At 42.8% G+C, this 26,568-nt stretch overlaps 1 protein-coding gene and 1 long non-coding RNA gene across 3 annotated transcripts in view; both read right to left on the bottom strand.

Annotated features, from left to right (window-relative positions):
• Positions 1-2,044: 2,044 nt before the first annotated feature.
• LOC136012213 (uncharacterized) lies at positions 2,045-8,177 on the bottom strand. The gene is made up of 2 exons (XR_010611617.1): positions 3,226-8,177; positions 2,045-2,608 (listed from the first exon to the last, which is right to left on the bottom strand). It is a non-coding gene; the product is annotated as an uncharacterized LOC136012213 (long non-coding RNA).
• A 2,944-nt stretch (positions 8,178-11,121) lies between these two features.
• RYK (receptor like tyrosine kinase) overlaps positions 11,122-26,568 on the bottom strand; it is a 55,003-nt gene continuing 39,556 nt past the window's right edge. For both annotated transcript variants that reach the window (XM_065675189.1, XM_065675191.1), the window contains exons 10-15: positions 19,506-19,575; positions 17,041-17,173; positions 15,472-15,581; positions 14,602-14,761; positions 12,992-13,128; positions 11,122-12,151 (exon numbers count right to left, since the gene is read on the bottom strand). In XM_065675189.1, coding sequence (XP_065531261.1) covers positions 12,040-12,151; positions 12,992-13,128; positions 14,602-14,761; positions 15,472-15,581; positions 17,041-17,173; positions 19,506-19,575 — 722 coding nt within the window. In that variant the 3' untranslated portion in view covers positions 11,122-12,039. The remainder of the gene's footprint in view (positions 12,152-12,991; positions 13,129-14,601; positions 14,762-15,471; positions 15,582-17,040; positions 17,174-19,505; positions 19,576-26,568) is intronic.

The raw sequence follows: 26,568 nt of genomic DNA, 5'->3' as shown, positions 1-26,568 counted from the left end.
ATGGGCTTTGCTCTACAAGGCATAATGATGGTGAGCTGCTGCAGGGCTTCCCTTTCCCATGGAATGGGCTCAGCTTGGCCCTCACTGCTGGTAGTGGTACAGCAAGTCTGAAGCATCCTAGGGGTGGATTCCCCAAAGGAGGAACTCAAAGTAGCTCCAAACCTTTCCCGACAGCAGAAATCCTCTGAGCAAAGAGCCCCAGGACAAGCTCCCACCATCCCAGGGCATGCAGCCCTCAAGCACTGCCTGCTGCAGGCAAAGAGACACAGATACTTCTCCTGTGACTTGAGTTGTACCTTGCAGCTCCTATGGGATTTCCCAACAACTGACAGACACATCACCTGAGCAAAATGGGTGACCTGAGCAAGCATCTTCTATGGTCAAAGAATGAAAACCTGAGATTGCAAAATTAAAATGTTCAAGACCAAAATAACACACACCCAACACCAAGGCTGAGCAATAAATCAACACTGAAAACCACTTCCTCCACTACGTGGTATCAAAAGGTTACAGAATTCTTGCTGTCAAACACTGAGCAAGAACAATTTCCTGATTTCCTGTGCTAGCGCTGTCCAAGCAACCAGGGTGATCCTGAAGAATTTACATGTTACCGGTATCTGCTCCACAAGTCAGAGAACATGGAACATGTTTCCTCCAACATGGAAAAATCTCCCACAAATTAAAGCATTTTTATGTCAGGGTGGAATTAAAGTTCTCCCTTATTAGAGCCCATGTGCTTTTCAGTTTTCAGTTCTTCAGAGCTAGAAACCTGACACAGCTCCTTGATGAGATGTTCAAGTAAGGACAGGACTCCAGACCTAGGGATGTGTAAGAAAGCAGATTTGAAGAGATGCTAAAAAGCATTATTTTGCAGTTTTATGTTTCGTAGCTTCCATTCTGCTGTTTGCAGAGCTCACATCAATGCTGTGGTGGGCTGCCACAAGCAAACACCAAGTCACCAAAGCTGGGCTCTGTCCCTGCAGTGACCTAATCACACAGGGACAAGAGAGCCAGGAAACCTTTCTCACCCATAGAAACCTCCCAGGCATCAATGTCGGATCAAAGCAGCTCAAATTAACTTTAAAAGTGGTAAAGGAGAAGCTGCTCCTGGCTGAGGAACAAGGTTTCTGCCCACGAGCACACAGCCAGGATGAACATAAGAGGAGGTGGTATGTACGTACCAGCCAGATTCCAGCTTTGGGCATGGTCCAGCCATGAACTCTTGGCCGGCACATGGCGGGAGCATGGGGTCTGCACCAGGCACAGGATGAGCTCTACAGCTGCTCCACACCATTGCTAAACCATGGGGGTGCAACCAGCAAGGTTCCTGTTGTACCCAGACCAGCTGGAGACACTTCTTCACCACAAGGGAAGGAACAGTTTCTGCTTCAGGGAGCTGGAGGAAAACACAAGCCCGTCACCCATTCATGTCAAATGAACTTTGCCAGGACACAGGAACAAGATAAAGGAAGAAGCAGCAGCACTCAAGCTTCCTGTAACTGTGCAGCACCTCATCAATGACTCGCAAAGAGGAAATATATTCATGGGAGGGACGGCTGCTTAATGTGTTCTCCCACCCACCTCTCCTTCCTATGGCTCCAGATTTCCCCATTGGGATTCAGTGTCTATTGAGCACATGTTAAAAAAATAGGATATTAATCCACTAAAAGCTAAACACTGGAGTTTCAGACTGCTCTGGTCCAAAGCAAGCAGAGATTTAGGGAGGGGATAATAGTAAAACGACTTAGGCTTTTCCAGTGATCACTACAGGAGGACAGAAATCATGGCTCCTGTAGTCAGCCATGTAGTCTGGTACCACACTCAGAAGCACCGCGTAAAAATACATGTAAAAAATGTTTTAATTAACTTCATTTTTTTCCTTAAAGCTCAGAGATTTCAAGATTAGAGAAACACACCCAGAATGGTTCTTGGTATCCAAAGGAACAAAGAGGTTGGAAAGAGTTGTGTGTTTCTATAGACTCAGAGACAATATCCGCAAGTCCCTTCTTGTAGCAAAACTCAGAGCTCTGCATGTACAACCAAGGTCATTAAGCTTTTTATTACTAATAAATGGTTTTGGCTTTATTTTTTTTTGAACTTGTTTGGGAGTCATACTTAAGCCTTCCAGTGTAGATAATTGTTCCCAATGAGGTGCACTCCTCATTACGAGTGTTACACAAGGAAAAACGGCAACCCTATTGCAGCGCTGCAGCAAGGTGTTAGAAAACAGCATTTTAATTTATCCCTGAAGACTTAGTGTACTTCCAATATTCCCTGAAAACAACAGCTCGCCCCTTAGCGGGAACCAGAGTGTGAAGTGTTGTGCAGAAAGGATCAGAGGGGGGAAGAGACAATGACAAATTTCATTACATTGCTAGGCAAATCCACAGTTGACCCACACCAGGAATTGTGCACTTATTTATGGCCCCCTGGGCCTTTTGAAATGGGTGACTTACATGGGATATCCAGAGCTCTTCACACTCAAGGGGACTGTGTTCACAGCCGCAACAACAACGATGAGATGGTTCTTCACTCAACAGCTGAACGGCAGAGTTCCTCACTACAGGGTGTTGGGGATGTTGAACATGCACAGGGTTTCAAGGGAAGACTGAATAAGGGACATTCATGTCTTAGTAAACGGAAGCATCATTTGGCTTGGAAAATCATCCAAGCTGGAAAGAGCTGAAGGCTGCAAGAGGACTCAAAAGGATGTGCTGCACAAGCCTGCCCTGCTCTTTCTCCTCTCCATGCACCTGCTTTGACCAGGGCTGGGTGGGGAAAAGACCAGGATCCTCAATCTGCCCCAGTATGGCTGTTCCGAAATCTTTAACTTGGGCAGTAATTCTAAACGTACTAGGGAATGGAATTGTATTTGGTAAGTTCATACAAGGAGGAGAACAACCACCTGAACTTCAACATTCACCCAAGACAAATATCTAAATTGTAACAGGTGAAGAGGGGAAAGGTGAATTCTTATCACTGAGTTCTCACAAAAGAATTAGCTCACTCTTTTGCCAGGACTCCTTGCATATCCTTGTAGGGTTGATACAGTTTGCTCACTAAAGCCAAATAATGAAAAGAAGATATTCCAGGGAAAGCATCAAAGCACCTAAAAAGTTGAGCTGGCATAACCCCCACTAGGGGTGGAAAACGCACAGCCCCACCATCACCATCACTGAATTCAAATCCAAATTAATGCAGAAGCTGCAACACTGAGCATCTCACCTGCAGGTCTATGAATCATCCTGAGGCTCCACTGTCACAAGAAGAAATCATCTATAGAGATGGTCCTAGCCTAACTGAGCACACACTTTAAGGTGTGTGACGTTAACATGAGGGCAGTTTGTTCTGACCCATGGAAGTCCTGCCGGTTCTAGGAAGCCGCATTCACACTGCTCCCAAGTACTTTCTTCTGGCCAAGAGTCTTCAGAGATGATAACCAAAAAGCCAAGACTCAAGTTGCGTGTGCAGTCACATGCTCTGCAAAACTGGCACCACAGAGAGGGAGAGAGGCTGGCTAGCAGCCAACATCATCTCAAGCTGCATCAGTACAGAAGAGTCGAGTACACACCAGTACGGGTTCCCCGAGGCACAAGAGCTCCCTGCAGAAACACAACTGGCTCTGACGTACAATCACACTGTTCTCCCCAAATGCCGAGCAGAGCTGGAGCTCACAGCTTTTCTCAGAATTCGCGTTCTTTGTTGTATTCCAAGACTGTCAAAACAAAGCCAGGAACAGTCTCTGCAGATAGGACCAAGACATCCCCATTTAAAATAACACTGGGGAAGGAAGAGTGACTGACCTGAAGTTTAACTTGTCCCCCTCAAGAACAGCAGCTACAAGCAGCTGGGATTTCTGCTGGACGCACTGACACTGAGAAAGCCTTTTTTGATGGAGATGGCCTTGATTCCCACCCGCATTTCTGCCACCATGCAGACCACATATGGTGTTTTTGAGACAACCTGGACCCATAACTCAACATCACCCTGCTCAAAGACGGGACAAACTTGGATGAAAAGAGAAACTAGCAAGTTTCTCATTGGGTTTTCATCATCCCAGTGTGCTGTAAGAGCTCAAGGCCATTGGTTGCTGTCTCCTCTGTCCCTTTAATCACCTCCTGCTTTGCTTTGGAGACAAAATTTGGTAGTTAATTTATGATGGCACCTTACTGAAGGGCCGCCTGGAGATGCAGTGCAGTTTTCCCTCCTCTCACTGATCCCAAACAAGCCATTAACAATTCCTTCTTCATGTTTTTTTATTTCCCCTGTGCTACCACTAAGTAACTGACTACTCCCCCTGATTAGAAGCTGGGAGCAACTACCAGTTTTCTCCCATTTTTCCTTTGCACAGCTCCCCTGCAACACCTTTTGAAGGGCAAACCAAGGTCTCAAGGGTTTGAGTGAGCTATTTAGTGTGGCAGGAGAAGCTTGGAGCAGAGCAGCTAAATGAATCTAGATCTCTAATCAGAAGTTAAGCTAGTTTTAACCCCCTCTGCCCTTCTGCCTATAGCAGACACAAGTATTTCCACTGTTACATCTCCCCAAGTAGCTGATGCACTTCGCTGTGTCAGCTCTTCCCTTAGACTTTGGCTGTATGGTCCAGGTTGCCTTGCTACCGCACCATTCCTTCCTGCTCCTATAAACACTTCAGTGAGGCCTCAGCCACAGATTTCTCTCTTCTTTATTACGTAAAATATTTTTTTAAAACAATCAGTTTTACACAACCTTGCTCTTAGTGATTACTGCTTCTTGGGAGCCTGAATATTGCAACACAGGGTACAGCTTGTCATCATCAGCCACTTTGTTCCTTCTCAAAATCCTCCTCCTCTAAAGAAAACCATAATTTTAAAGCAAGTGAAAGTAAAACTATTTCATCTGTCTGAAACCCTCCCCTCGGCCGTCCAAAGCAGACATCACCAGTCTGAGCATGATGAAGCACACAGACAAGACAAGCTTCACAAGAAGAGTGGAAACAAGGGGTGCTGCGCTCCCCTGCCAGGCAGCAGCAGCGCTGCCTTCTCCTCCTGCTTGCACTTCCCAGCTGCCTGAATCTCATGGCACTCCAACAGGGATATCACCCACACAGTAGCATGAACTGCCCTTAAACTTCAGGAGTATTTCTTCTGTGCTTTTATCTGTTGACAGGTAAAAACTGCCAGCTGAAAGGGGGCATTTAAAGCTTGGATTTTAGCTCTCTGGCAAGCATTTAAACGAGGAGTGAAATCCTGCAGGCACAACCTCAAATAACATTACCCTTTTGACAGCCTGATCTTTTTTCCTTGAACTGCTTTTGTTTTGATACAGTTCCCCCTATTCGAAGTTAAATGCCAGTTTAGTTGGAGGTTTTTTTGGTCGTGGGACTTTTCTATGGGTTGTTTCTTCTGCCCTTTGCTCCTTTGCTTTTACTTTGCAGATCTAAGCAAGTTTGGTCATTGGTACAGAGCAGCTCTCAGGTAATTTTACAGCTGGTCCTGTGCATCACCCAAGACCAAGCAGAACTGATCTCTTTCTGAGGGGTGTCCTGTCCAGCTGCTTATGCATCGAAGAAACTCCAAACATCACATTTACCCAGCATGAAAGACTGAAGTCTCCCATCAGGCCAATGTACCTGTTCTCATGTGGTATTTGACTATGTCACTGCTCATGCTGCTTGTGTCATCCTTCTCTCATGCTCATCCTATCAATATTCCCTTCCAAAGCCAGCTTGCTGTCTTCCCACCTCCAGGCTTACTCCTGAAGACTCCTGACATTTCTGAAAGACAAGTTTAGTCAGTCCACTTCCCTATTCCTTCAAGCCCCGCTGCAATCAAACACCATTATTCAGTCTGTTCTTCAGCATTTCCTAGGGGGATATTGCCAGTGTTTGTCCCATTTGCATCACTAAGGACAATCATCTATTTTTCCTCCTAGAGCATGGGTCGTCCCCAGCTTTCCCTGTGGGTTTCTCTTAGCTCAGAAACAAAGCTTGGAGGACAGCTTTAAAATGTCACCAGCTCAGCTCCATTTTGACTGAGAGACAGCCAGCTCCTCTGCAGGCAAGGGGGCCTGAAAACAGAAGAAATGCTCACAGCAGCTTTAGACCAAGGTTGCCTGGAGAGAGAGGTGAGACACAGAGGGTCTGGGCATGTGTCTAAGCAGCCCTAAGCAGGCCCTTTAGGACCTGGGTAAGCTTGAAGACAGCTTTCACATATTAGCTACAACACTTGATTTACATTCTGCACAGGCTATAGCATCTCAAGCACATCCAGAAGAGATTCCTACTGGCTTTCACCCAAGCTTCTCAGCAGAAACACACTCAACTTCAGATCCAGCCTTCTCTGAAACTAATCCAGAGTCTGGAATATCACAAACATAACGGAGCCACCTCCCCTAACCTTTGTCCCTAACCCACTCCCTTAGAGAGTCATCAGCTTTTGATGGGCAAGCAAGCCTGGGGCCTGCACAAAACCTGGGTTAAAAAAAACATACTGAAAATGCTGGTTTTGAAGGTGTTGGACAGCTACAGAGATGGTCCCCAAGTGGCCACACTTGGCTGCAGATCCTTCCCACACAAGCTGCACAACACAGCAGTTCCCAGCCTGCTAGATCAGAGGCAGCCCCTGACTTGGGTGCCAAAGGGCTACAAAATGCACAGTCTTCTGCTGCAGTCTGAAGAGGGTATGTGAGGAGGAAAAGGAGCCATTATTATGTCTTCAAGCAATGATTCCATTACAGGCAGGCGCCCCTGCTGGAGGACAGGATGGGATACAGGACACACAGCTGCAGACCAAGTGACTTCCATCAGGGAGCCAGTGTATATATCCCCACCACAGTTACGGTATATCTCTGGATATAAATCCAAGTCTCTCTGGACATAGGTCCAAGCCATTTTCATTGTCATTTACAGGATGAAATGAACTGCACCACATAGGTCCTTCTGTTACAAGCTAGTTTCAGAAAGATGAATCTTGTCTCACTAATGAGCCCAAGTGCTCAGGTTTCTGCTTACTTGCTAACTGTTGTGGCTCCAACGAACTAAAATGAAGGGCATCTTGTCTGAGCAGGAAAAAAAAAAAAGGCAAAAGCTGAAACTACAGAGCTGAAGAAGAGGCTGGGGGGCAGGAAGGAGAGAGAGGAGACAGGGTTATTTGATGCATTCAGCCACTCCCACCCTAGGAATGCACAGAAGCTGACAGCTGAATCAGAAATGCACTTGGGGCAGTTATTTTGTTTAACTTTGCATATTTCCTGGGTTTATTAGTGGAAAAAGGTTCAGATATGAAGCTTTTATAAAGCTGCTATGTTTGGCTGCTTCAGCTGCCATGCAGCCTTGAAAAGGGGATTTGCTCTCTGGAACATCAGCCTTGGAGTGAGAGCTGGGCCTAGAGTTACAGTGAGCCACCCTTGTTTATGTGACTGAGAACAGTTTCTGTGCCATGAAAGGAAGGAGACAGACCCAACGTTATTATTGCCTTTTCCAGCCAAGGGAAGCGTGACAGCAGATAGCTCAAACGCAGACAGCACTATCAAAGGTGCATTCAGCCGCTGCAGTTCTGGTGGAGCTGTAGGACTCCAATGTAAGCCAGCACGAGAACACACACCAGGCTTTCCCTGAGTTTTAAGCCCAGTATAATCGACCCAAATCAGGCTAATAACTGACCTTGAAAAACACTGAATTTTACATTCAGATCTTGCCTTCTGTTACAGAGCTACTGCATGGTAATACAAGCCTCCTCTTTTTACCAAACACAGCCCTTAGCAAGTGCTTACTTAGCAGGACTATACATGAGATCCAAGATACAGTTAGAGGTCAGGATAGGCAAGGTTCACTCCTTACAGGAATGAGATGAGCCATCAGAAATGAACATGTTCCCTCTACCCCCAAAAAAATGCCCTCCCTGCAATGCATTTCAAAGAGGTATTTGCAAGGCAGCACCCCAAAGAGAAGGTATGTTCCCCACATCCTTATCAGGGAGGAAGCAGCAATTAGCAAGTGCATCACTGGTGAAGCACATGAACTGCAGGAATGTCATTATCTGGTTGCAAGAACCTAGATGTGTGAGGGTGTAAAAGCCTCCCTTTCCAGCAGCAGCACTGCAGATTTCAGCTGCCAGACTGACTCCTTATCGGGCACTCTGTGGCTCCAGGAAGCTATCTGGATCAAACCTCTCACATCAGTCCTCAGCAGGCTGCCAGCCTTAGGAGGCTGCCTGCCCTTTTTCTTATTTTAATTAGATTTATTTTTCCCAATGCCTTCTCACTCAAATTCCTGTTTTGAAATCAAAGGCTATGGCTGGACTCACACTGAATCCTGTGATAATCAATCATAAAATCCCAGACTGGTTTGGGTTGGAAGGGATCTTAAAGGTCACCTAGATCCAACACCCTGCCACAGGCAGGGACACCTTTCACTGGACCAGGTTGCTCTAAAACTTGTCTAGCCTGCTCTAAAGTCTCCCCCCAAGCCTTCTCTTCTGCAGGCTGAACAAGTCCAGCTCTCTCTGCCTGTCTCCATAGCAGAGATGCTCCAGGCCTCTCCTTATCACCGACTGGTCCATCCATCAATTCCATGCCTCTCCAGTTCAGAGACAAGGATGTCATGAGGGACACTGTTAAATGCTTTGCATAAGTCCAGGTAGGTGACATCAGTCACTCTACCCCTATCCACCAATGTTGTGGCTGTCTCACAAGAGTCCACCAACTTTGTCAGGCACAATTTGCCCTTGGTAAAGCCACGCTGGCTGCCACCAACCACCTTATTATTGTCCATGTGCCTTAGATTAGTTTCCAGGAGAATATGTTCCTGGAAACAGATCTTGCTGGTCACTGAAGACTGGTCTGTAGTTCCCCGTGTCTTCCTTTTTACCTTTTTAAAAATGAGGATTGTATATCCCTTTTTCCAGTCAGCAGGAACTTCACTGGACTGCTGTGACTTCTCAAATATGATGGATTATGGCTTGGCAACTTCATCTGCCAGTTCCCTCAAGACCTACAGATGCATCACATCAGGTCCCATGGCCTTGTGTACCTTCAGGTCTCCTGGATGACCTCAAACCTGAGCTCCTAGAGCAGGCAGTTCTTCTTTCTCCTGTCCCTGCCTTTGCCTTGTGCAAACTGGGCAGTGTGGCTGGAGCTCTTGCAAGTGAATACCAAGACAAGAAAGTCATTGAGTACCTTGGCCCTCTCTGTGTTCTAGCTACCCAAGTCTCCCATTTCCTTCTGGAGAAGGCCTACATTTTCCCTTGCGTTCTTTTTATCCCCAGTGTACCTACAGAACCTTTTCTTGATGCCCTTCAATGTCCCTCGCCAGATTTAATTATCACAGCTTTAGCTTTCCTAACCTGATCCCTGGCTGCTCAGAAAATTTCTCTGTATTCCCCCCAGGCTACCTGTCCTTGTTTCCACCTTCTGCAGGCCTCCTTTTTGTGCTGGAATTTGTCCAGGGAGCTCCCTGTTCATCCAGGCAGGCCTCCTGGCATTCTTGCCTGACTTCCTCTTTGTCAGGATGCATCACTCCCAAGCTTGGAGGAGATGATTCTTGAATATTAACCAGCTTTCTTGGGCCCCTCTTCCCTCCAGGACTTTAGGTACAATGAACTCATACAAGACATCTACTCAAGCTAGTTCTGCTATCAGCAAAATGCCTATCTTAGCTTTCAACCCTGCAGGTGAAGCATTTTAACTGAAAAGTAGATTTTCCAAAATGGATAGGTGTATCTATACCTTACTGCCACACTAAACCACTTTTCAGTCTCTACTGATGTGCACACTCATCTGGGAATAGGTAAGAAATAGTCTAGCAAAGGGAAAGCTGACATAGTTGACTATTGCCACAGCTCATGCTGATGAAGTGGAGCAACTTCCCCAACCCATCAGAAGACCCTAGCAGTTAGATGTCACTGCAGATACCTATCAGATGTGAACAGATCTTGCAATATAAATGTGCATGTGTCTCTATGCTGTGAAGCACATACAATATGCATACCATTTTCAACCTGGGCTGATTTCCAGTCTCAAATAAATCTTCCAGCTATGACCTCTGCAGATTCCATCATAACACAGATCTGAGTATGAATAACAGACACCAAGAGCTTTAACAACCAACTCGCTGTAAACAGGTACTGACATTAGGTAGTTTCCCTGGGTCAGAAAGGAAAAAGACCATGAAAGCCCACACACTCAAAGCCTTACTGCTATCCCCAACAAACTCAGTGTCTCCAAAGCCAGCCAAATGAAACCAGTTTGAATTCATTCAAGCAAACACAGCCCATCATAACATGCCCAAACTTGAGCGAGCAGGAAAAGTTCCTTCTAGGATACAGCAAGCCTTGGTTCACTAGCCACAGGTAACTAACACCAAAGTACAGAAGTACAAAATTCTCCTGCATTTTGAGAGACACTCCTGTTTAGCTTAGCAATGAAAAGGGCAGTCTGTAAGACTGAGAAGAGCCCATGTAAGTTCTGCCTCAGAAGATGCCAATTAGAAAGTATTCTTTCAGCAAGGTTCAGAACTCTGGAAAGGAAAAACCTCTGCACATCTGCATGACACAGCCAAATCCAGCTGCACAATATGGCCAGATCCAGCTGCTTGTACTTGCAGACCAAAGTCGCCTAAAATGCTGCAACTGCTACAGAGCCTGTCGGAGCAATGCAGTTGCACAAACACTTGAGGCTACGGGTGCTTTACTCTGAAGGTGGAGTGAGACAAAAGGCAATTTTCCCTGTTTCACACTGTGCTAAAGCTCATCCTGCCTCATGCCACCACGTAGAGGATGCAACCTACAGTTCACTTGGAACACTAATTTATTCTACAAATATCTTTGTTACATATATAGAATATTAAAATTCCTGAGACTCAGTCAATGGGTCACCACATATTTTCCCTGTTCAGTCCTAGTAACATTCAACTCAAAATAACCCAGAGTGGAATGGATATTTAGATTGAAGAAGGCTGCAGGACAATCTACTAAATCTCAGGCACTACGTTCTGCAAGGAGGGAGGCAGGCAATCCACCTTGACTTCACGCCAACTCCAGTGCAACCACCACCACTACACCACCCTGCACAGTCAACACACAGGGCAATGTGAGGGACCAATCTTTCACATTAGATGTAATAGAAAAACATTCTTTACTCTGCAAGTGTCTTTACAAATATATATTTATATATTTAAGCCCATTTCAGGCCATAAAAGCCCATAAAAAACAATCAGTACCTTTTTGAACAAGAGAAACTCCGATTCAGAAGTCTGAGGTGAAAGACTCCCACACAAGGGCTGCTTTGGCGCTTCTCTGAAGGCCTCTATTTAGCACATAAAATCATCTTAAAAAAAAAAAAATCACATCAGCCTTTTATCTGAAAAGAGAGGCACCGTTTTTACACCTCCTTTACTGCTCTTTGTACGAGGTAAACAGGAATCACTTTTACATGATCACTTACTGCTTTAAAAAGGAGATATTGTATCCTGAAGACCAGCTTTTCCAAAAAGCATTTGTGAATGGGTTAACAAAGTAAGATGCCGCTTGTGGATCCAACCACAATGTGCTGTTGTCTCAAAACAGAAGTTGATACTAAAAAGCTATTCCAGATACATACAAGTACAAACACTAGAGCTGGTCAGAAAGATTCAGTTTCAACATTTTTAAGAAGCAGGGAATGTTTTCTGCAGTGTGGTTTTCGCATTGATTTCCCATGCTTCACTTTTCTACCTGTTCAACATACCCTTCAAAAAATAATCACGTGTCTGTTGTAAGAGTGCAAAGTCCATCCCAATCTCGTGTTTAAATTCACTATCACTACACTTTAAAAATCCTGATGGCAAATAAAACGGTGTCGATTTAACTTAGCAAAAGTGATATCTAGAAAATATTCAACATCAAGAGGTCTTATAAAAAACTTCAGACTACTAAGGCATTCTAAGGCACAGTGTTTTGGAAGAAGTGCTTTCTCCCTTTAGTGTTGCTTTATACACATCACGTGTGTGAGTCCGAGTGACGCATGGAGCTGCAGATGTATGCCATGCCTTCTCCCAATCAGTGAATTGAATCTTCTTCTGCAGTTTCAGACGTAGGCTCCCAATGCTGCATGAAATTCAGTTAGACATTGCACCAGCTGCTGAAACTTGGGTCTTTCTTCAGGATCTAGGGCCCAACAGCAGGCCATCACAGCAAACCTGCACAGCAAGGACAAACAGAAGATATGAGAATGGAAGCCAGGTGACCACCGTCCCGACCTGAAAGTGAAAAACAACATCTGCCACTGAAAACCCTGCTGAATGGAGAGAGAAAAGAAACCTGTATCTTCTGATACACCATGCTGAACAACTGCTTCAGGAAAAAAAAAAAAGACAACTGGAATGATCAATAAACATGCTGTGACTGGAAGTACATGGACAGGATACAAGTCAGAGGCAGTCCATGAGGAAGAAATATGTAGTTCATGGAAAATTGCTCAACTATTGTAAAAGCAAAGTCTGAAGTGTTGCTGTGGTAGGTTTACAGGAAGGGGATTTGGAAGAACACGCAAGGCAGAAGGTAGTACCTGTGCATCTGCGTTCTCCTAGACCATTAGTATTATGAAAAAACACCTCAAGCACTGCCATTTAACACCAATAAGCACAGTACTTCTTCCCAGTCCTGCTGATGGAACAGATATTCCCTCTACCTAGTGGCTTTCTACACTGCAGCCCTAAAAACCCCCCTCCCTCCTTTGCCTCCCTCCTCCCATCCTGCTGATCAACCCCGTTTCTCCCATGTGTCACGGTAAGTAAAAGAGTTGGGTCAGGATTAAATGAAACTCAACACCACCAACAAAAATTAATTTTTTAAATTAAAAAAAAAAAAAATTTAATTTTAGCCCAAGTTCCTTGACGTATACCATGCAAATACTTGCACAAGGGTATGTCTAAAAGGCAGGGGAAGGCAAACTCGTCTCTGTCATCGATAAGGTTGGCTTAACATGACAGTTACAAAATAAGACTTTATATCTTCCCTCCAAAAACATGATGACTTACAGTTCATCAGGGCAGTTGATGGGCTGAGCTATTCGATAGCCATCCTTTAAATAAGCAGCCATCTCAAACGGGTCGATATCAACGTATGGAGTCTGTCCTAAAGTCATCAGCTCCCACAGCGTTACTCCAAAGGCCCACTAAGAAGAAAATGCATGGAACATTAACAGAACATGCCAAGTTTTGGTGTTCCACCAGAATCAGTCATAAATAAGACTACACAAATCAACAGAGCTTTACATAAATGCTGTATAAATACACACAAATTCAACGTGACCATACATTGTCTTGACTGGGGACAATTAAGAATCACAGAACAGATGTTAAGTTGACCCTTAGTGCACTTAAATCTAAGTGCTAACAAAAAAACGCCACGTTTACTGCATTTTTTTGGTATGACATTTCAGAAAACGTAACAAATCTAAGGAATATTTAACACCAATCCACAGTTTTGAAAAACAATTTTATATTACTTTTTACCTCTTCAAAATACTACAGAAAATTCCTCAGAGGTCTGTGAAATTCAAAGATTCAGAAGAGTAGAGTGAATGAAATCTTAATTTTTTTAAATCAGTCCTCTGTATATTTTGAATACAATCTCCGAAGTCAGGCTCATGAGAAAAATAAAGATTTCATCTAAGTAAACATGACAGCTGGATCAGCACTCAACACATTCAGCTGGCAATAGTTGCCAAAAGCAGCTTAAGGTGATGAAAAATCAACCAATCAATTCACATGCAAGCACAGTACAAGTAAAATTATTCACTAGCTGGTATCAAGAGACTCAAGTGACAAAACACAGGTGGTGCAATCTCCAGACTTCTTGTAGCCATTCCAAAAGTAGCTACAAAAAAATGGCACGAAGAGACAGAGCTTCATTTCCAACAGAGGGAAAAAATACAGAACTAAAATTCAGCAGGAATTGTGTTTTGTTTTTCTATGTTCCAGTTGACTGGTATAAATGTTGGCAGAGAATGAACACGTTAGGAATGTTTCAAGCCAGCAAAACCATTTTAAAGAAACGCATCCAAAAAGCAAGACTACAAAACGTGCCAATTGCATCTTAGCAGACATCATCTAAATCGTCCGTAACAGATTTCATTACCAAGGACTGCAGAATCACAGAATGGTTTGGGTTGGAAGGGACTTTAAAAGCTCATCTATTTCCAACCCCCTGCCACAGGCAGGGACACCTTGTTAGCATGAGTATAGCCACTAGGACAAGGGAAGCAATTCTTCCTCTCATTTCTCTATCTGTGAGACTGCAACTGAAATACTCTGTCGTGGACTCTAGATCACGTTAATTCAAATAGCAGACAAGTCCCAAAACAGGCTACTCCCTGAATTTAACTGCCTTTCCTGCTAACACTACCAAGGAAAACAGGGTATAAGGGAATTATTCTGCCATTCAGGAAGGGCCTGCTTGACCTTTGAACTACCTGCTACAAACAGCAAATGTAGGAAGCAGGTGTATAGATGCTGTTCTCAGCAAATCACTGTTATCAATTCAGTACGGCTGAAAAAGGGGAAGAATGTCAAGAAAATGCATTTACAAAGTGTAAGAGGGAGCAAAAAATAAACAACCAAGCAAAATTAAACTCCCAAACACTTACCACATCACTAGCACTGGAAAATTCATTGTTAACCAGGCTTTCAAGAGCCATCCATCGAACTGGCCTGTTTTCATTATCTCCCAAGCAATGGTAGTCCATAGGAAATAGGTCTCGAGAGAGAGCATTGTCTGTAATCTTAACCTGAAGTGCATCATCAATGCTAATTTGAAAGAAAAGAAATATTTAGCAAACTTGGCATTAGAGTTTTACAGAAAATACTTATGCTCAGTCTTCAGTTTCAGACTTGGGATTTAATTGGGGAACACTAATCATACTACCAACATTTCAAAGGACTAGCATTCTTCTAGAGCAAGACACTTATTCTATGGTAATCAAACATTATCAAAGAACATATTTACTCTGCATTAACAGATAAGCACTAAAAAAAAAACAAAACACCAAAACCCAGCAGTCTTAGATGAAATAAAAATCAAACATTTACAAGTGGAAAAAAAAAAACCAAACCCAAACATTTACAAGTTAAAAAAAAAAACAAACCCAACACCCACAGTTAAAGCGAGCAAAGAGCAAACAGCTCGTTAAAATTGTTCCTGCTCACTTGGGGATCCTCTTTCAAATCAATTAAATTTCAGCTATAGTACCTCTGTACCAATAAAGAGCCACAGATTTAAGCAAAATAAGATCTAGTAGTCTCTTGGTAAAGCAACTGATATTATTTGTGGCCTGAAAGCTGCCCAAAAGTTGGAAAACCTGATCAGTTGCATATTGCGAAGCAGAGGATCAGGTCAATTGAAGAAAGCCATCGCAGAATGGTTTGGGTTGGAAGGGAAGTTCTAACTGCTCTTCCGTGGGCTCTAGCTACTGACATAATATTGTCTGCAAAATGACTCTAACTCACTGAGTACTTACACACAGTTTCTAGCAGCCAGGTCTTTGTGAATGACCTCCCGTCTGGCCAAATAACTCATTCCACAGGCAATCTGAATAGCCATATGTACAAGATCCTGCTGGGATATTGCCTGCAAAAGCAGAGAACAACTAATCACTGTTAGGCCAGTGCCCACGAGGTGTTTTTGTTGTATTCTAGTGCCCCCAACTCTTCCCCTCATCTTTAATGGAGCACAAGCAACAGTCAATATCTACTGCTGAAAATGAGTATCAAAGGCTGTTGTTCCGTCTACTTTTACAACTTCACGGTCCTATATAAATTAAAGCTTTGTATGTATTTACACCTTGGACTTCTTTTTCCATTTCTACAGAGTTTCAGAACTTCAGTATGCAGATGGACACACTGAGGTTGCAAGACTGCGATCAAAATAAACCAAATGCTGAATTAAAACAATAATAAGCTGGCTTCTGCATGAACAGTTTATTAAGAACAGAAGCCATGGATTACTGCTGAAAACTCAAAGAGTTTGCTTTAGGTATTTGTTGAAAAGTTTCTTAAAATAAGACACCAAATGTCACATTTTTTTATAGTTAAGTACAGCCATGCCTACTTGCTAAAAGACAGCTACTGTTTGACAGAATATAGATTCTGAATACAATTTCTGCTGAAATTCTTGGAAAGGGATAGTAGTGCATTGCGTACGGATTTACAATTTGGATTAAGCAGCAAAACAAGTAAAATCCAAGTTGAAAGAATCTAGCACCTTATCACACTTTGCAGATTAACAGAGGTAGGTGGCCCTTACTACTTTGAAACCTGCTACATAACAGGGACAAATGCTGACCTCGGGAAACAAGATTTCATTTTGTGCTTGATTTAGTCTAAAGACAAGCCAAATCAAGGTGAAGTTGAAGACAAGATAATCCTAACAAGAGGTATTACACATACATCACTTATCCAGATGATTAAAAATAAGCAAAATATGTCCTCATCCAAGAATATTTTCTCACTTCTCACAAAATGTATGCAACAGGCTCCACTAAAACACAATAAAATTACGAATGCTGAAGAGCACACACAGCAGTAAAACCAGCAGATTGCTTCCTTTACCATGTAGTTAAATAAATCCTATTATTTTACTTATTAACAAATCTACAGCAGCACAGAAGTGCTTTATGCTTACTATGAAATCAAGAACTACAGTAATTAAGGGGATAATCTATTAATTACACCAAAAATAAAATTAGTAAATCTCATATTTCCCCATACACAATTTCCCCCTGGGCATTCTAACTTAAACCCACAACCATATACATCTTTTAATTTATTTTTTTAATATGGGTTGATACACCAGGCACTACCTGAACCAGAGTTCAACCCAGCTTCATGCTCTCTGAACATCCATGACAAACACAGCCAAGAATGTTTTCCTTGGATAAATCAAGACAAACACATGCTGGGGAACCCACTTGTCAATTCTCTCATTGCCACCAGCTAGAAGGAGAATACTACAACTATTTTTTGTCATACACAGATGACAAAACAAGTCAAAGTGTAACAGGCAAGAAGTCACAGATTTTAGAGTGTACCTGAGGATTGTTGGCCTCTACCAGCTTGCACTGTCTCAAGAATAGTTTAAGGTTCCCCCAGTTCATGTATGGCAGCAGCACCATTGGTTTCTCTCCCTCTTCTATACAGACATGAGTGATGGGCAGCAGATTCCTGGAAGGCAGACAGAGAAATTTCCAAGTTTATGAAACTGAAATTCGAGAAAAATCTCTTGATCCCTAAACACAGTAAGTGAAAACAACTCAACATTGAAGAAAAGCATTTAATCTTGCATTATGAACTGCAGAGGACAAGATCTCCAAATAACTGAAGCCCTTGATAATTTATTTAGTAAGATTATGAGTATTTTCCCATTAGGAAGAACTCCCAAAAAGTCTTCACTTGGTCCAAAAGGGCTGAAATAAGTTTCTGTTAATACAGGTTACAGTTTATATTAAGAAGTGATATACCCTCAGCTTGGAAGTCTAAACGCAACCACAGATACAAAAACATATAGCTCCATTACAGTGGTTTAAAAAAAAAACCAAAGTAAAAAATGCCACGTTTGATCCACCTCAAAATGCCAGAAGAGACAAATGTAGTTTTCAATTAACTAAGCATTAAATTGCACTCTAAATGCAGAAGTATCTCAGGAGTTTTATCATGGGTGTTTCAGAATCATAGAATCATTGAGGTTGGAAAAGACCTTTAACATCATCCAGTACAACCATAAGCCTAACACTGACACATCCACCACTAACTCACTTTAAAGCACTCCTTCTGGCTCAGATAACCCCCATGCTGCATTGTCTCTAAATATCTTACTATAGTTTCAACAGATCAATTCGTAGACACCTGAAACAAAACATATATAGTTCCAATTTTCCACAAAAGGTTTTTTAAAAAAGTTGTGTCTTCTCCCGAAAACATATTAGTAAGTCTCCAAAAATTATTTTTCAAAGGGAATTGAGAAATTTCCTGTTCTTACTTGAAGATGTCTGATAGTCAGGTGTCACACCCCTGCGCTCTACATACCATCTACCTTTGATCAAGATAAAGGTCCCAGCTCTATAGGCAGTGTACAGAAGAAAAGCTTTTTGGACTTTTTAAAGAGCTGAACTTTTAAAAGGGAGGACAGCAGCTGATTTTGAGCTATGAAAGGGGGGTGTTCCATTTTGTTTCAATTTAATGTATGTTTCCCCAAGAACCTGTTGCCCCTCTTAACATAACCCTCATTTTAGGTAAGGCCTTAACTAGAACAACTCTTAGAAAAGGAACTTCTACATGCAGTATAGAATTAATCATTGTGCATGAACTATTCTCATTTCCTTCACAGTACCAATAAAAAAAAAGATCAATTAACAGTCAAGGAAAATTGACAATGAGTGTGCATTTCTTCTTATCTGCACCCTTGCCGGTAATGAAGATCCTTAAGGTCAATTTCAGCCTTTAATCCAAGCTGCAAAACTGCCCCTAATTCAAGCTGTTTGAGGCATCAATTTAAAAAACTTAAGCCATCACCCCCCAAAACACATCATGAATTCTTCCAGAATACATCCCATGAGTGATGCTACAATGCCATACTAGGACAACATACATGCAAGAGTCAAAAAAAGCATTTCCTTGTGTCCAGGTGGGACAGTACCTAAACACACTAATTTTCTGTGTCATGCAGAAAATTATGAGCAATACAAACCAGACCAGTAAATAAGCTAAACTGACAATCAACCTGCACATTTACTGGTTTGGGTTGGAAACGGCCATCCACTGGAAAGCTCATCCAGTTCCAACCCCCTGCCACGGGCAGGGACACCTTCCGCTAGACCAGGTTGCTCCAAGCCCCATCCAACCTGGCCTTGAACACTGCCAGGGATGGGGCAGCCACAGCTTCTCTGGGCATCCTGGGCCAGCGCCTCACCACCCTCACGGTGAACGGCTTCTTCCTAGTATCTAATCTAACTCTATCCTCTGTCAGTTTAAAGCCATTCCCCCTTGTCCTGTCACCACAGGCCGTTGTCAAAAGTCCCTCTTCAGATCTCGTTGGCCCCTTTAGGTACTGCAGGGTATCATCATGAAGATCCACCATCTTTAACAATCAGGCTTGTGCAAGAACCACCAGAAACCAACATGTGCCTGCAACATCTTTTCCTGTAAAAACTAAGGATATATAAAAGGAGTAACTACCCATATTTTACTGAGAGGTTTGAAACACTAAAGACCTTCCCCATTTCCCCATACACTGCTACAGACCATGCAGCTAAGAAAAAAGCTTACAAGCACTTTCTGCAGTAAGAAGAGTATCTAGAATTCAGTATTTTAAAGTGACACAACTACAGTTTTAGCTCTTTTTGGCTTAAAAATTTGAAACATACAAAACATTGCCAAATTCTGGAAGAAAAAAAAAGAAAAAAAAAAAAAAGTAGTTTCCTCTGCCCTAGGGAACTTTAAGCAAAAGTATTTTCAACTCACATAGATACAGTTTTGCTTATAAACACTAATAGCTTACCTGTGATGAAGTCCTCTGAGTTTACAGCTTTCAGTCAGCATCATGGTCACCTGTACCTCTGACGCCTGATCTAATAAAAAGAAATAAAAATAAAGGAACCACAGATATAACTTTAGGAACAAAACAACATACTGATATTTGGTCCAGATTTACAAGTCAGTTGAGGTCATTTGAGCACAAACAGAACTTGTTTGCCTACTTTTGTAAAATGGAATTAAAAAAAAAAAACCCAAACGAGCAAGCCAAGTTCTAGGGCATATTTCTGCTTAAACAAATGGGGTAGAGCCGAAAAAGGAAATCAAACACTCCAGGTGCTGACAGATTGTATTTTTGCCACTTCCTGACAGCTTCTGGGCAGGCATGAACTGCCTCCTCTAGGCAGCATGGTCACATCCTGCACACAGGGCTGGTGCTGCTGGAAGAAGGGGAGCATGCCACACGCTTCCCTAAGCCACAGATGTACTCAGAAGACACCGCTTCACTGTGCTGCTGAATTACCAGCATAGGCTTCTGCAGTTTACTGTCACATCAATGGAGACCATTTATTTCTAGATGTACTTATTTACTTGCTCTCTACCTGAAGCACCTGACTCTTGCTAACCTTGGAAGTGTTTGCTGTTCTCTCCCCACCTTTCAAAAAACATAAAAACCACTGCTGCCAAATAGAACCCAAGCATGTTGTAACCTCAGCAGCCCTCAGCAATCAGAACACCTACTGGACACAAGCAGAAGTATTGTCTGTAGCCCCTTCCCCACAAAAAATTTTTGTGGTTTGTTTTGGTTGTCTTTTTCTCCCCTCAGGGAATCTTAACGGGATGTAAATCAGGACTCTGGCAATCCCACCCTCCTCACCTGGCTGCATTTTCTGTCCCTCATTCGTGCTAGAACTAGCATCAGTGTGCCTAGGCAGCAAGCTAGCACAGGAGAGAGCCCATCTAGGGCCAATCAGTTTTCCTGGCTGCATTAGGATGAATTTACATATTACAGATGAGTCAAACCAACATTGTATTTACCTGAGAGGAAGAAGAGAGAACTCATCTGCTCTTTTCCCTTCCTCATAGTCCTACCCTCCTACCAGCACCAGCCCTGGCACCCTTTCCTAACTGCACTTTAACCCTGCAAAAAAACAGTAAATGACTTTTGGCTGAGTTGAGTGCTGAATGTGGTCAGTGCAGATGAGCATAAAGTAAGCGCAAAGCCCAGAGGGAAAGCACGGCCTCCCCTCATGGCAACAGCAAGCTAATTTAGGATAGGCTGTAACCACAACTGGCACACAGATTAGCATTGAGCTTTCCAGATCTGCTGGAAATGGAGACAGCTCCAGATACAACATAGCTCCTGCCTAAGAAGGGTTCATCAGAAATCGCACAACTCAAGAACCTGCAAGCTGTAAAGTATCAGCTGGATTGATAAAGTTCCCCTAAGTCAGCGAAAGAAATGGTATCCCACGGCAAGCTACTGCAAAAGCTGCTTTACCATCTTGGCTCAGGAGAGATTAAAAAGGAGACATGGCTTCCCAAAAGCATACAGGCACTAAGGAAGAAGATGATGAGGTTATAAATGCAGATATAAGTCCCAGCCCAGAGGCACTGAACCCTGAAAGTGCTTGGAAAGCCCTAAAGAGTATCACTGCCTGGACCCTGTACAGGCTGGAAGCACCAAGACCACCAAAAGCCAAACCACAGCACTCTAGAGAAGTCCAGACACAAAGGTGCCATTAGATCAGTAACAATTACAGCTGTGATGTATTATGGGACACATCAAAACAGTGCATTTCTTTGTATTTGATAACAAGTTACATATGGGGAGGACAGTATGAACAGGTTCTTGCAGTGCTGGAGACATGTAAGTAATGGTCATTTGAAGCCTCTAGTTTGCACTCCAACACACAGAGGCATGAGAAAGGTCAGGTCCTACATACTGTGCAGCAAGAGTACTGAAGTGTTTTCTATGTGATGAATTATGACATGTAGGAGAGAGACTTCAAAAGGGTTGTAAACAAACAAAAAAACCCCAAGATACTATATTAAAATTAAGTTATAGAGGCATGAGATTTAGGTTAGGTATTGGGAAAAAAATCTTCCCCGTGAGAGGGGTGAGACACTGGCACAGGGTGCCCAGAGAAGCTGTGGCTGCTCCATCTCTGACAGTGTTCAAGGCCAGCCTGGACGGAGCTTGGAGCAACCTGGTCTAGTGGAAGGTGCTCCTGTCGGAGGCAGGGGTTGGAACTGGATGACCTTTAAGGTCCCTTACAACCCAAACCAGTCTGTGACTATGAATGGCTGAATCATCCAACTATGATACAGAGCAAAAAGCATTTACAAATAGAGGTGTAGTAGCATACTATAAGAAGTTAGAGGAACTGCCAGAAGGCTACTAGTACACAGCTTCAGGTTGAAGTGCATTAATTACTGGAACTCACCACATATCTCTTCAACCCAGCATACAACAAAGGGAGGAAAGAGCTTACTGGGTGTGAGTTTTAGCCAATTAACTTGCTTATACACTTTTTGACTCTGTGCTTGCTTAACTGGTTTGCTTTTAATTATAAGAGCCACCATGCAATAATTCAAAGCTCTAAATTGGAGATTATTTAAAACTGGCTTTAAAATCTACAGAACAAGTTCATCTGGTTCGGACAATGCACCTATCATCTCTTCATGCTAACACTAAGAGACAACACTCACTGATGCCTTTCCCTTTCCAGCACACAGGATGTTTTTCAGCAGAATGCTATTACATTTCATTTTCTTTCAGCTTGGAGACACTATGCTGCAGTTGTTGAGCACCCAAAAGGACAACTGACTCCCATTCAAGTATATACGGAAATCTAAATCTTATCTACTGAAACAGTCCCAGCATCCGTATTGTGCTCTCTTATCAATATTATTTCCTTGTTTTCTGTATAGAAAAAACTTACAGAACACCAACTAATTCAACACACTTAGAACAAACAATAGCAGTACAAGTTTAATACTCCTCCAGCTTAGACCAGTGCCAAATTAGAACAACCACGCAATTTGATTACTGTGGTTTTGTACTAGATACAATTCAAAATAGACTATAAATCACTACTCTTGAGTGATTCTAGCCAAAAGGGGGTAAAATCCCACCCAAATAATGGTACTGCAACAGTCCCCATTGCAATTAAACTTTTTAAGACCATTTTCTTTAGTTACACAAGAAAAACATGTAAAATCTGTCACATTTAATACATTGTAAGCACTTTGAGCATCCAACAGATGGGTCTTCATGGATTAGGAAGAAGGTGATTTTGGCAATGACACATTTTGCTGTAGAAGCCCTTGTGCATCTGACCATCTTGCACTGAAAACCCTTAAAAGCGATCCAGAAAATCCAAAGCACTTCTGGCTTTTCATACGGGAAACAGGCAGTCCCAGAGCAAACCCATGGACAACTCCGGCTTGTTTCACAAGGCAGTTTTACAAGGACACACTAAGGTGAATCCTAGGGATTTGCCTGGGCCAAAGTGCAATCCTGTACCAAAAATGCATATCAAATCTCTAAGCATTATATGTAAGCACACACACATGGATATTTTGTTCACAGAATTGTTTGTGTAGCCACACAAACCAAAACCTGGGGACCAGTACAGGTTGGGGGTTGACCTGCTGGAAAGTAGTGAAGGGGAAAGGGACCTGGGGGTCCTGGTGGATAGGAGGATGACCATGAGCCAGCAATGTGCTCTTGTGGCCAAGAAGGCAAATGGCATCTTAGGGTGCATTAGAAAGGGAGTGGTTAGTAGGTCAAGAGAGGTTCTCCTCCCCCTCTACTCAGCCTTGGTGAGGCCGCATCTGGAATATTGCGTCCAGTTCTGGGCCCCTCTGTTCAAGAAGGACAGGGAATTGCTTGAAGGAGTCCAGCGCAGAGCCACAAAGATGATTAAGGGAGTGGAACATCTCCCTTATGAGGAGAGGCTGAGGGAGCTGGGTCTCTTTAGCTTGGAGAAGAGGAGACTGAGGGGTGACCTCATCAATGTTTACAAATATGTAAAGGGTAGGTGTCAGGATGATGGAGCTAGGCTTTTTTCAGTGATATCCAGTGATAGGACAAGGGGCAATGGGTGTAAACTGGAACATAGGAAGTTCCACGTTAACATCAGGAAGAACTTCTTTACTGTAAGAGTGACAGAGCACTGGAACAGGTTGCCCAGGGGGGTTGTGGAGTCTCCTACACTGGAGATATTCAAGGCCCGCCTGGACAAGTTCCTGTGTGATGTACTGTAGGTTACCCTGCTCTTGCAGGGGGGTTGGACTAGATGATCTTTTGAGGTCCCTTCCAACCCTTGGGATTCTGTGATTCTGTGATTCTGTGACTGATCCTATCAAACACAAGACTGCCCACAGGCTTTTGTGGCTCCTTTTTTCTATACCCATGAAGTCATTTGATATGAATGCAGCCACACACACAGCTAAAGAGGAGGAGAAAAGTCTCCCACAGGGCCAGAAACCTCTTAAATTAGAATAGCAACTTAAAACCATGACTGAGGCGGCCACAGTGTCCCATATATTAAATCTGTGCATCAGGAAATGGCCCCGAGTTTAAGTCAAACACTCCAGGGCAAGGCAACAAGGGCTTGTTACACAACTTCTTCAAACCCTTAAAAAAAAGCTAAACTTCCCTCTGAGATATAAACACTATTCGTGATTAAGAATATGTCAGTGCTTAACAATGCATGCAATTGAAGCCTGCTGATGATAAGGCGTAGCCAGGTCAGTGCTTCTTAGCCCTGAAAGAGCATTATCTATTTTACTTTCACAAGGATATCACATACAAACACCTGAGCAACTCAATAGCAGACACTTCAGGTCACAGGAGTTAAGAGAAGGATTTAATACCCAGTACGAATCCTAGCTGTTCAATTTGGACCAAAAAGGTCCAACTTTTGGAAGGTGCCTAAAAACAAGACTATCAGATATAGATGTAAATGCATTCTGGAACTTGGAAGATGCTTTAAAGCACTTGATTTTACCCTTCCTGTGCCAAGTGCCTGGCTGAGAAAGCACACCTGAAGGCACAGAGCAAGATAAAGCATTTCAAGACGCTTTAATATAGCTGCAAGTTTATCTCACGATATTCTGTTATATGTATAGAGCCAGGCACAATAGGGCTCTTGGCGCTACTCTAACAGGCTAATCTCTCCGCACAATTCTGGCAAGTGTTCTACATGCTGAGGCCCTTCCTGGTTCATGGGGAGAAAGAGCACCCAGTCGAATTTTACCAACTTCTCCAAGCCCATCTGCAAAACTGCATTTTAAAATCTTTGTTCAGCATCAGTCAGTCACATGAATCATTGTAACACCCATGTGGAAAAAAAGTATCTCTGAAGTTTTGCAATGACACTGACATTACAGCAATTTGCTTGCTCCAAGACTGGGCACTGATAACAACTGCAGAGCATCAGGCTCTGCATTCACTAGGTGGTAGTGTATCAGAAAAGACTCACTCCACACCTCAAATTATCTACCAGAGATGAAAAGCAGCAATTACTTGGCTATGCAGTGGGTTACCGGATGAACTGGGTGGCTTTCAAGAATAACATTTTATGTCAGACCTCCTGGAATCTCAAAATAGCAAAACACAGCCTTACAGCTTAAAGACTTTAGACCATACCATGGTCACTGAAATCTCCTTCTTCAGGGAGAAGACAAAGCAGAATTTTAAAAGCAATATAACCAAGGGTTATGTGGGCAGTAACATAGAGCAATTTCTTTCAGCACTCCCATTAGAAGCAGCTCTGCAAACACTATAGCCAGGAAGCCCAAGACTTCTGATAAGCACATTTTCTGACCACAATATTTAAAAAGACATTTTACCTGAAGCTTCTCTCACTTTTGGACCATTTGTAAAGTCTTGTTCATGTGCAAGCTTCCTTCTGTCTCATACTGAAAGCTAAAATTCCTCAACATCAGAACACTTATACCATCCGTGTTCTATATAGCCACCTGTTTTCACAAAGCTTCTATTACCCTTATTATCTTTCAGACTTGTGGGCTTTTCTAAATATACAGTGACAAAGTCCACAAGCTCAGGTCATTGAAGGGTGAAAAGCATGTAGGCAGGCACAATGGTCACAGACTGTGTCCACAGGAGTTGGGAATGTAGTACTGGAACTGCCCTAAATGTTCAGCTTCAGTTAAGAAAGGTTCCTAGTATCAATCCATCCTTTTTAATTACTGCTCCTTCTGCACAGCAATTAATTATGCAAAATTTCTCCCAAGGCAGAATTTAATCCCGGTTCAAAGGGAATGCATGCCTGAATCCTGCTTTAATCCTTCTATGTAAGTCTGGCTTCTGGACAAAATTCAACATTCAGACTATCCTAGGTTTGCTTCTGTTGTACCTGACATTTATAATGCTGCTAAGAGTCGTTTTCAGAACATTCCTTCAACAGAAGGATGAACTGCTTAAAGAATGCAAGAAGTCATGATCCAATCTGCTTTTTCATAGGTAGAAAAAAAAGCAAACACAAATATTTATGCTTGAAAACTTCAAGAGGCCCTAACAGTCAGACAGTGACAAGTTACCACAGAAGCCAGTAGTACATGTGATGGCTTTCTGCCTGCCATAGAAGTGAAGGAAAAACACCTTGCTGCTATTTGGCAGCTCTACTGCATATGCAAGTCCAGATGGTTACAGAGGCATTCAAGTAACAGGTATACTCTCACATATCAACATCCATCTGCTCTACAAGACAACCATGCATCCTACAGAACCCAAATCTCTTGTATGTAAAGACATACAGACATAAATGACAATGTAAGGAGGTAACATCATGGGACACGATGCCTCCTCTTGTTCAAATTTCAACACAGCAAGATTTCTCCTCCCATCTTGGTATCAAGGGTATTTATCTTGAAATGTTCGTTTCCACACCACAACCAAACAAGCTTACTTTCCAAAGCAACACAGTTCACAGTTTTCCAATTTAATAATTTTAATAAGTTCTGGAAGTGATTCACCGTGACACTGATGAAACAGGGAATGCTGTTCTGGTTTTCCTACATTACAAATACACACACCATTTTAAACCACAGAGAAG

The sequence above is a fragment of the Lathamus discolor genome, chromosome 3 (genome assembly GCF_037157495.1).
Source record: "Lathamus discolor isolate bLatDis1 chromosome 3, bLatDis1.hap1, whole genome shotgun sequence".
Taxonomy (NCBI): Eukaryota; Metazoa; Chordata; class Aves; order Psittaciformes; family Psittacidae; genus Lathamus; species Lathamus discolor.
Note: the sequence above shows the minus strand (reverse complement) of the source record. Positions and strands in the feature narration are given on the sequence as shown.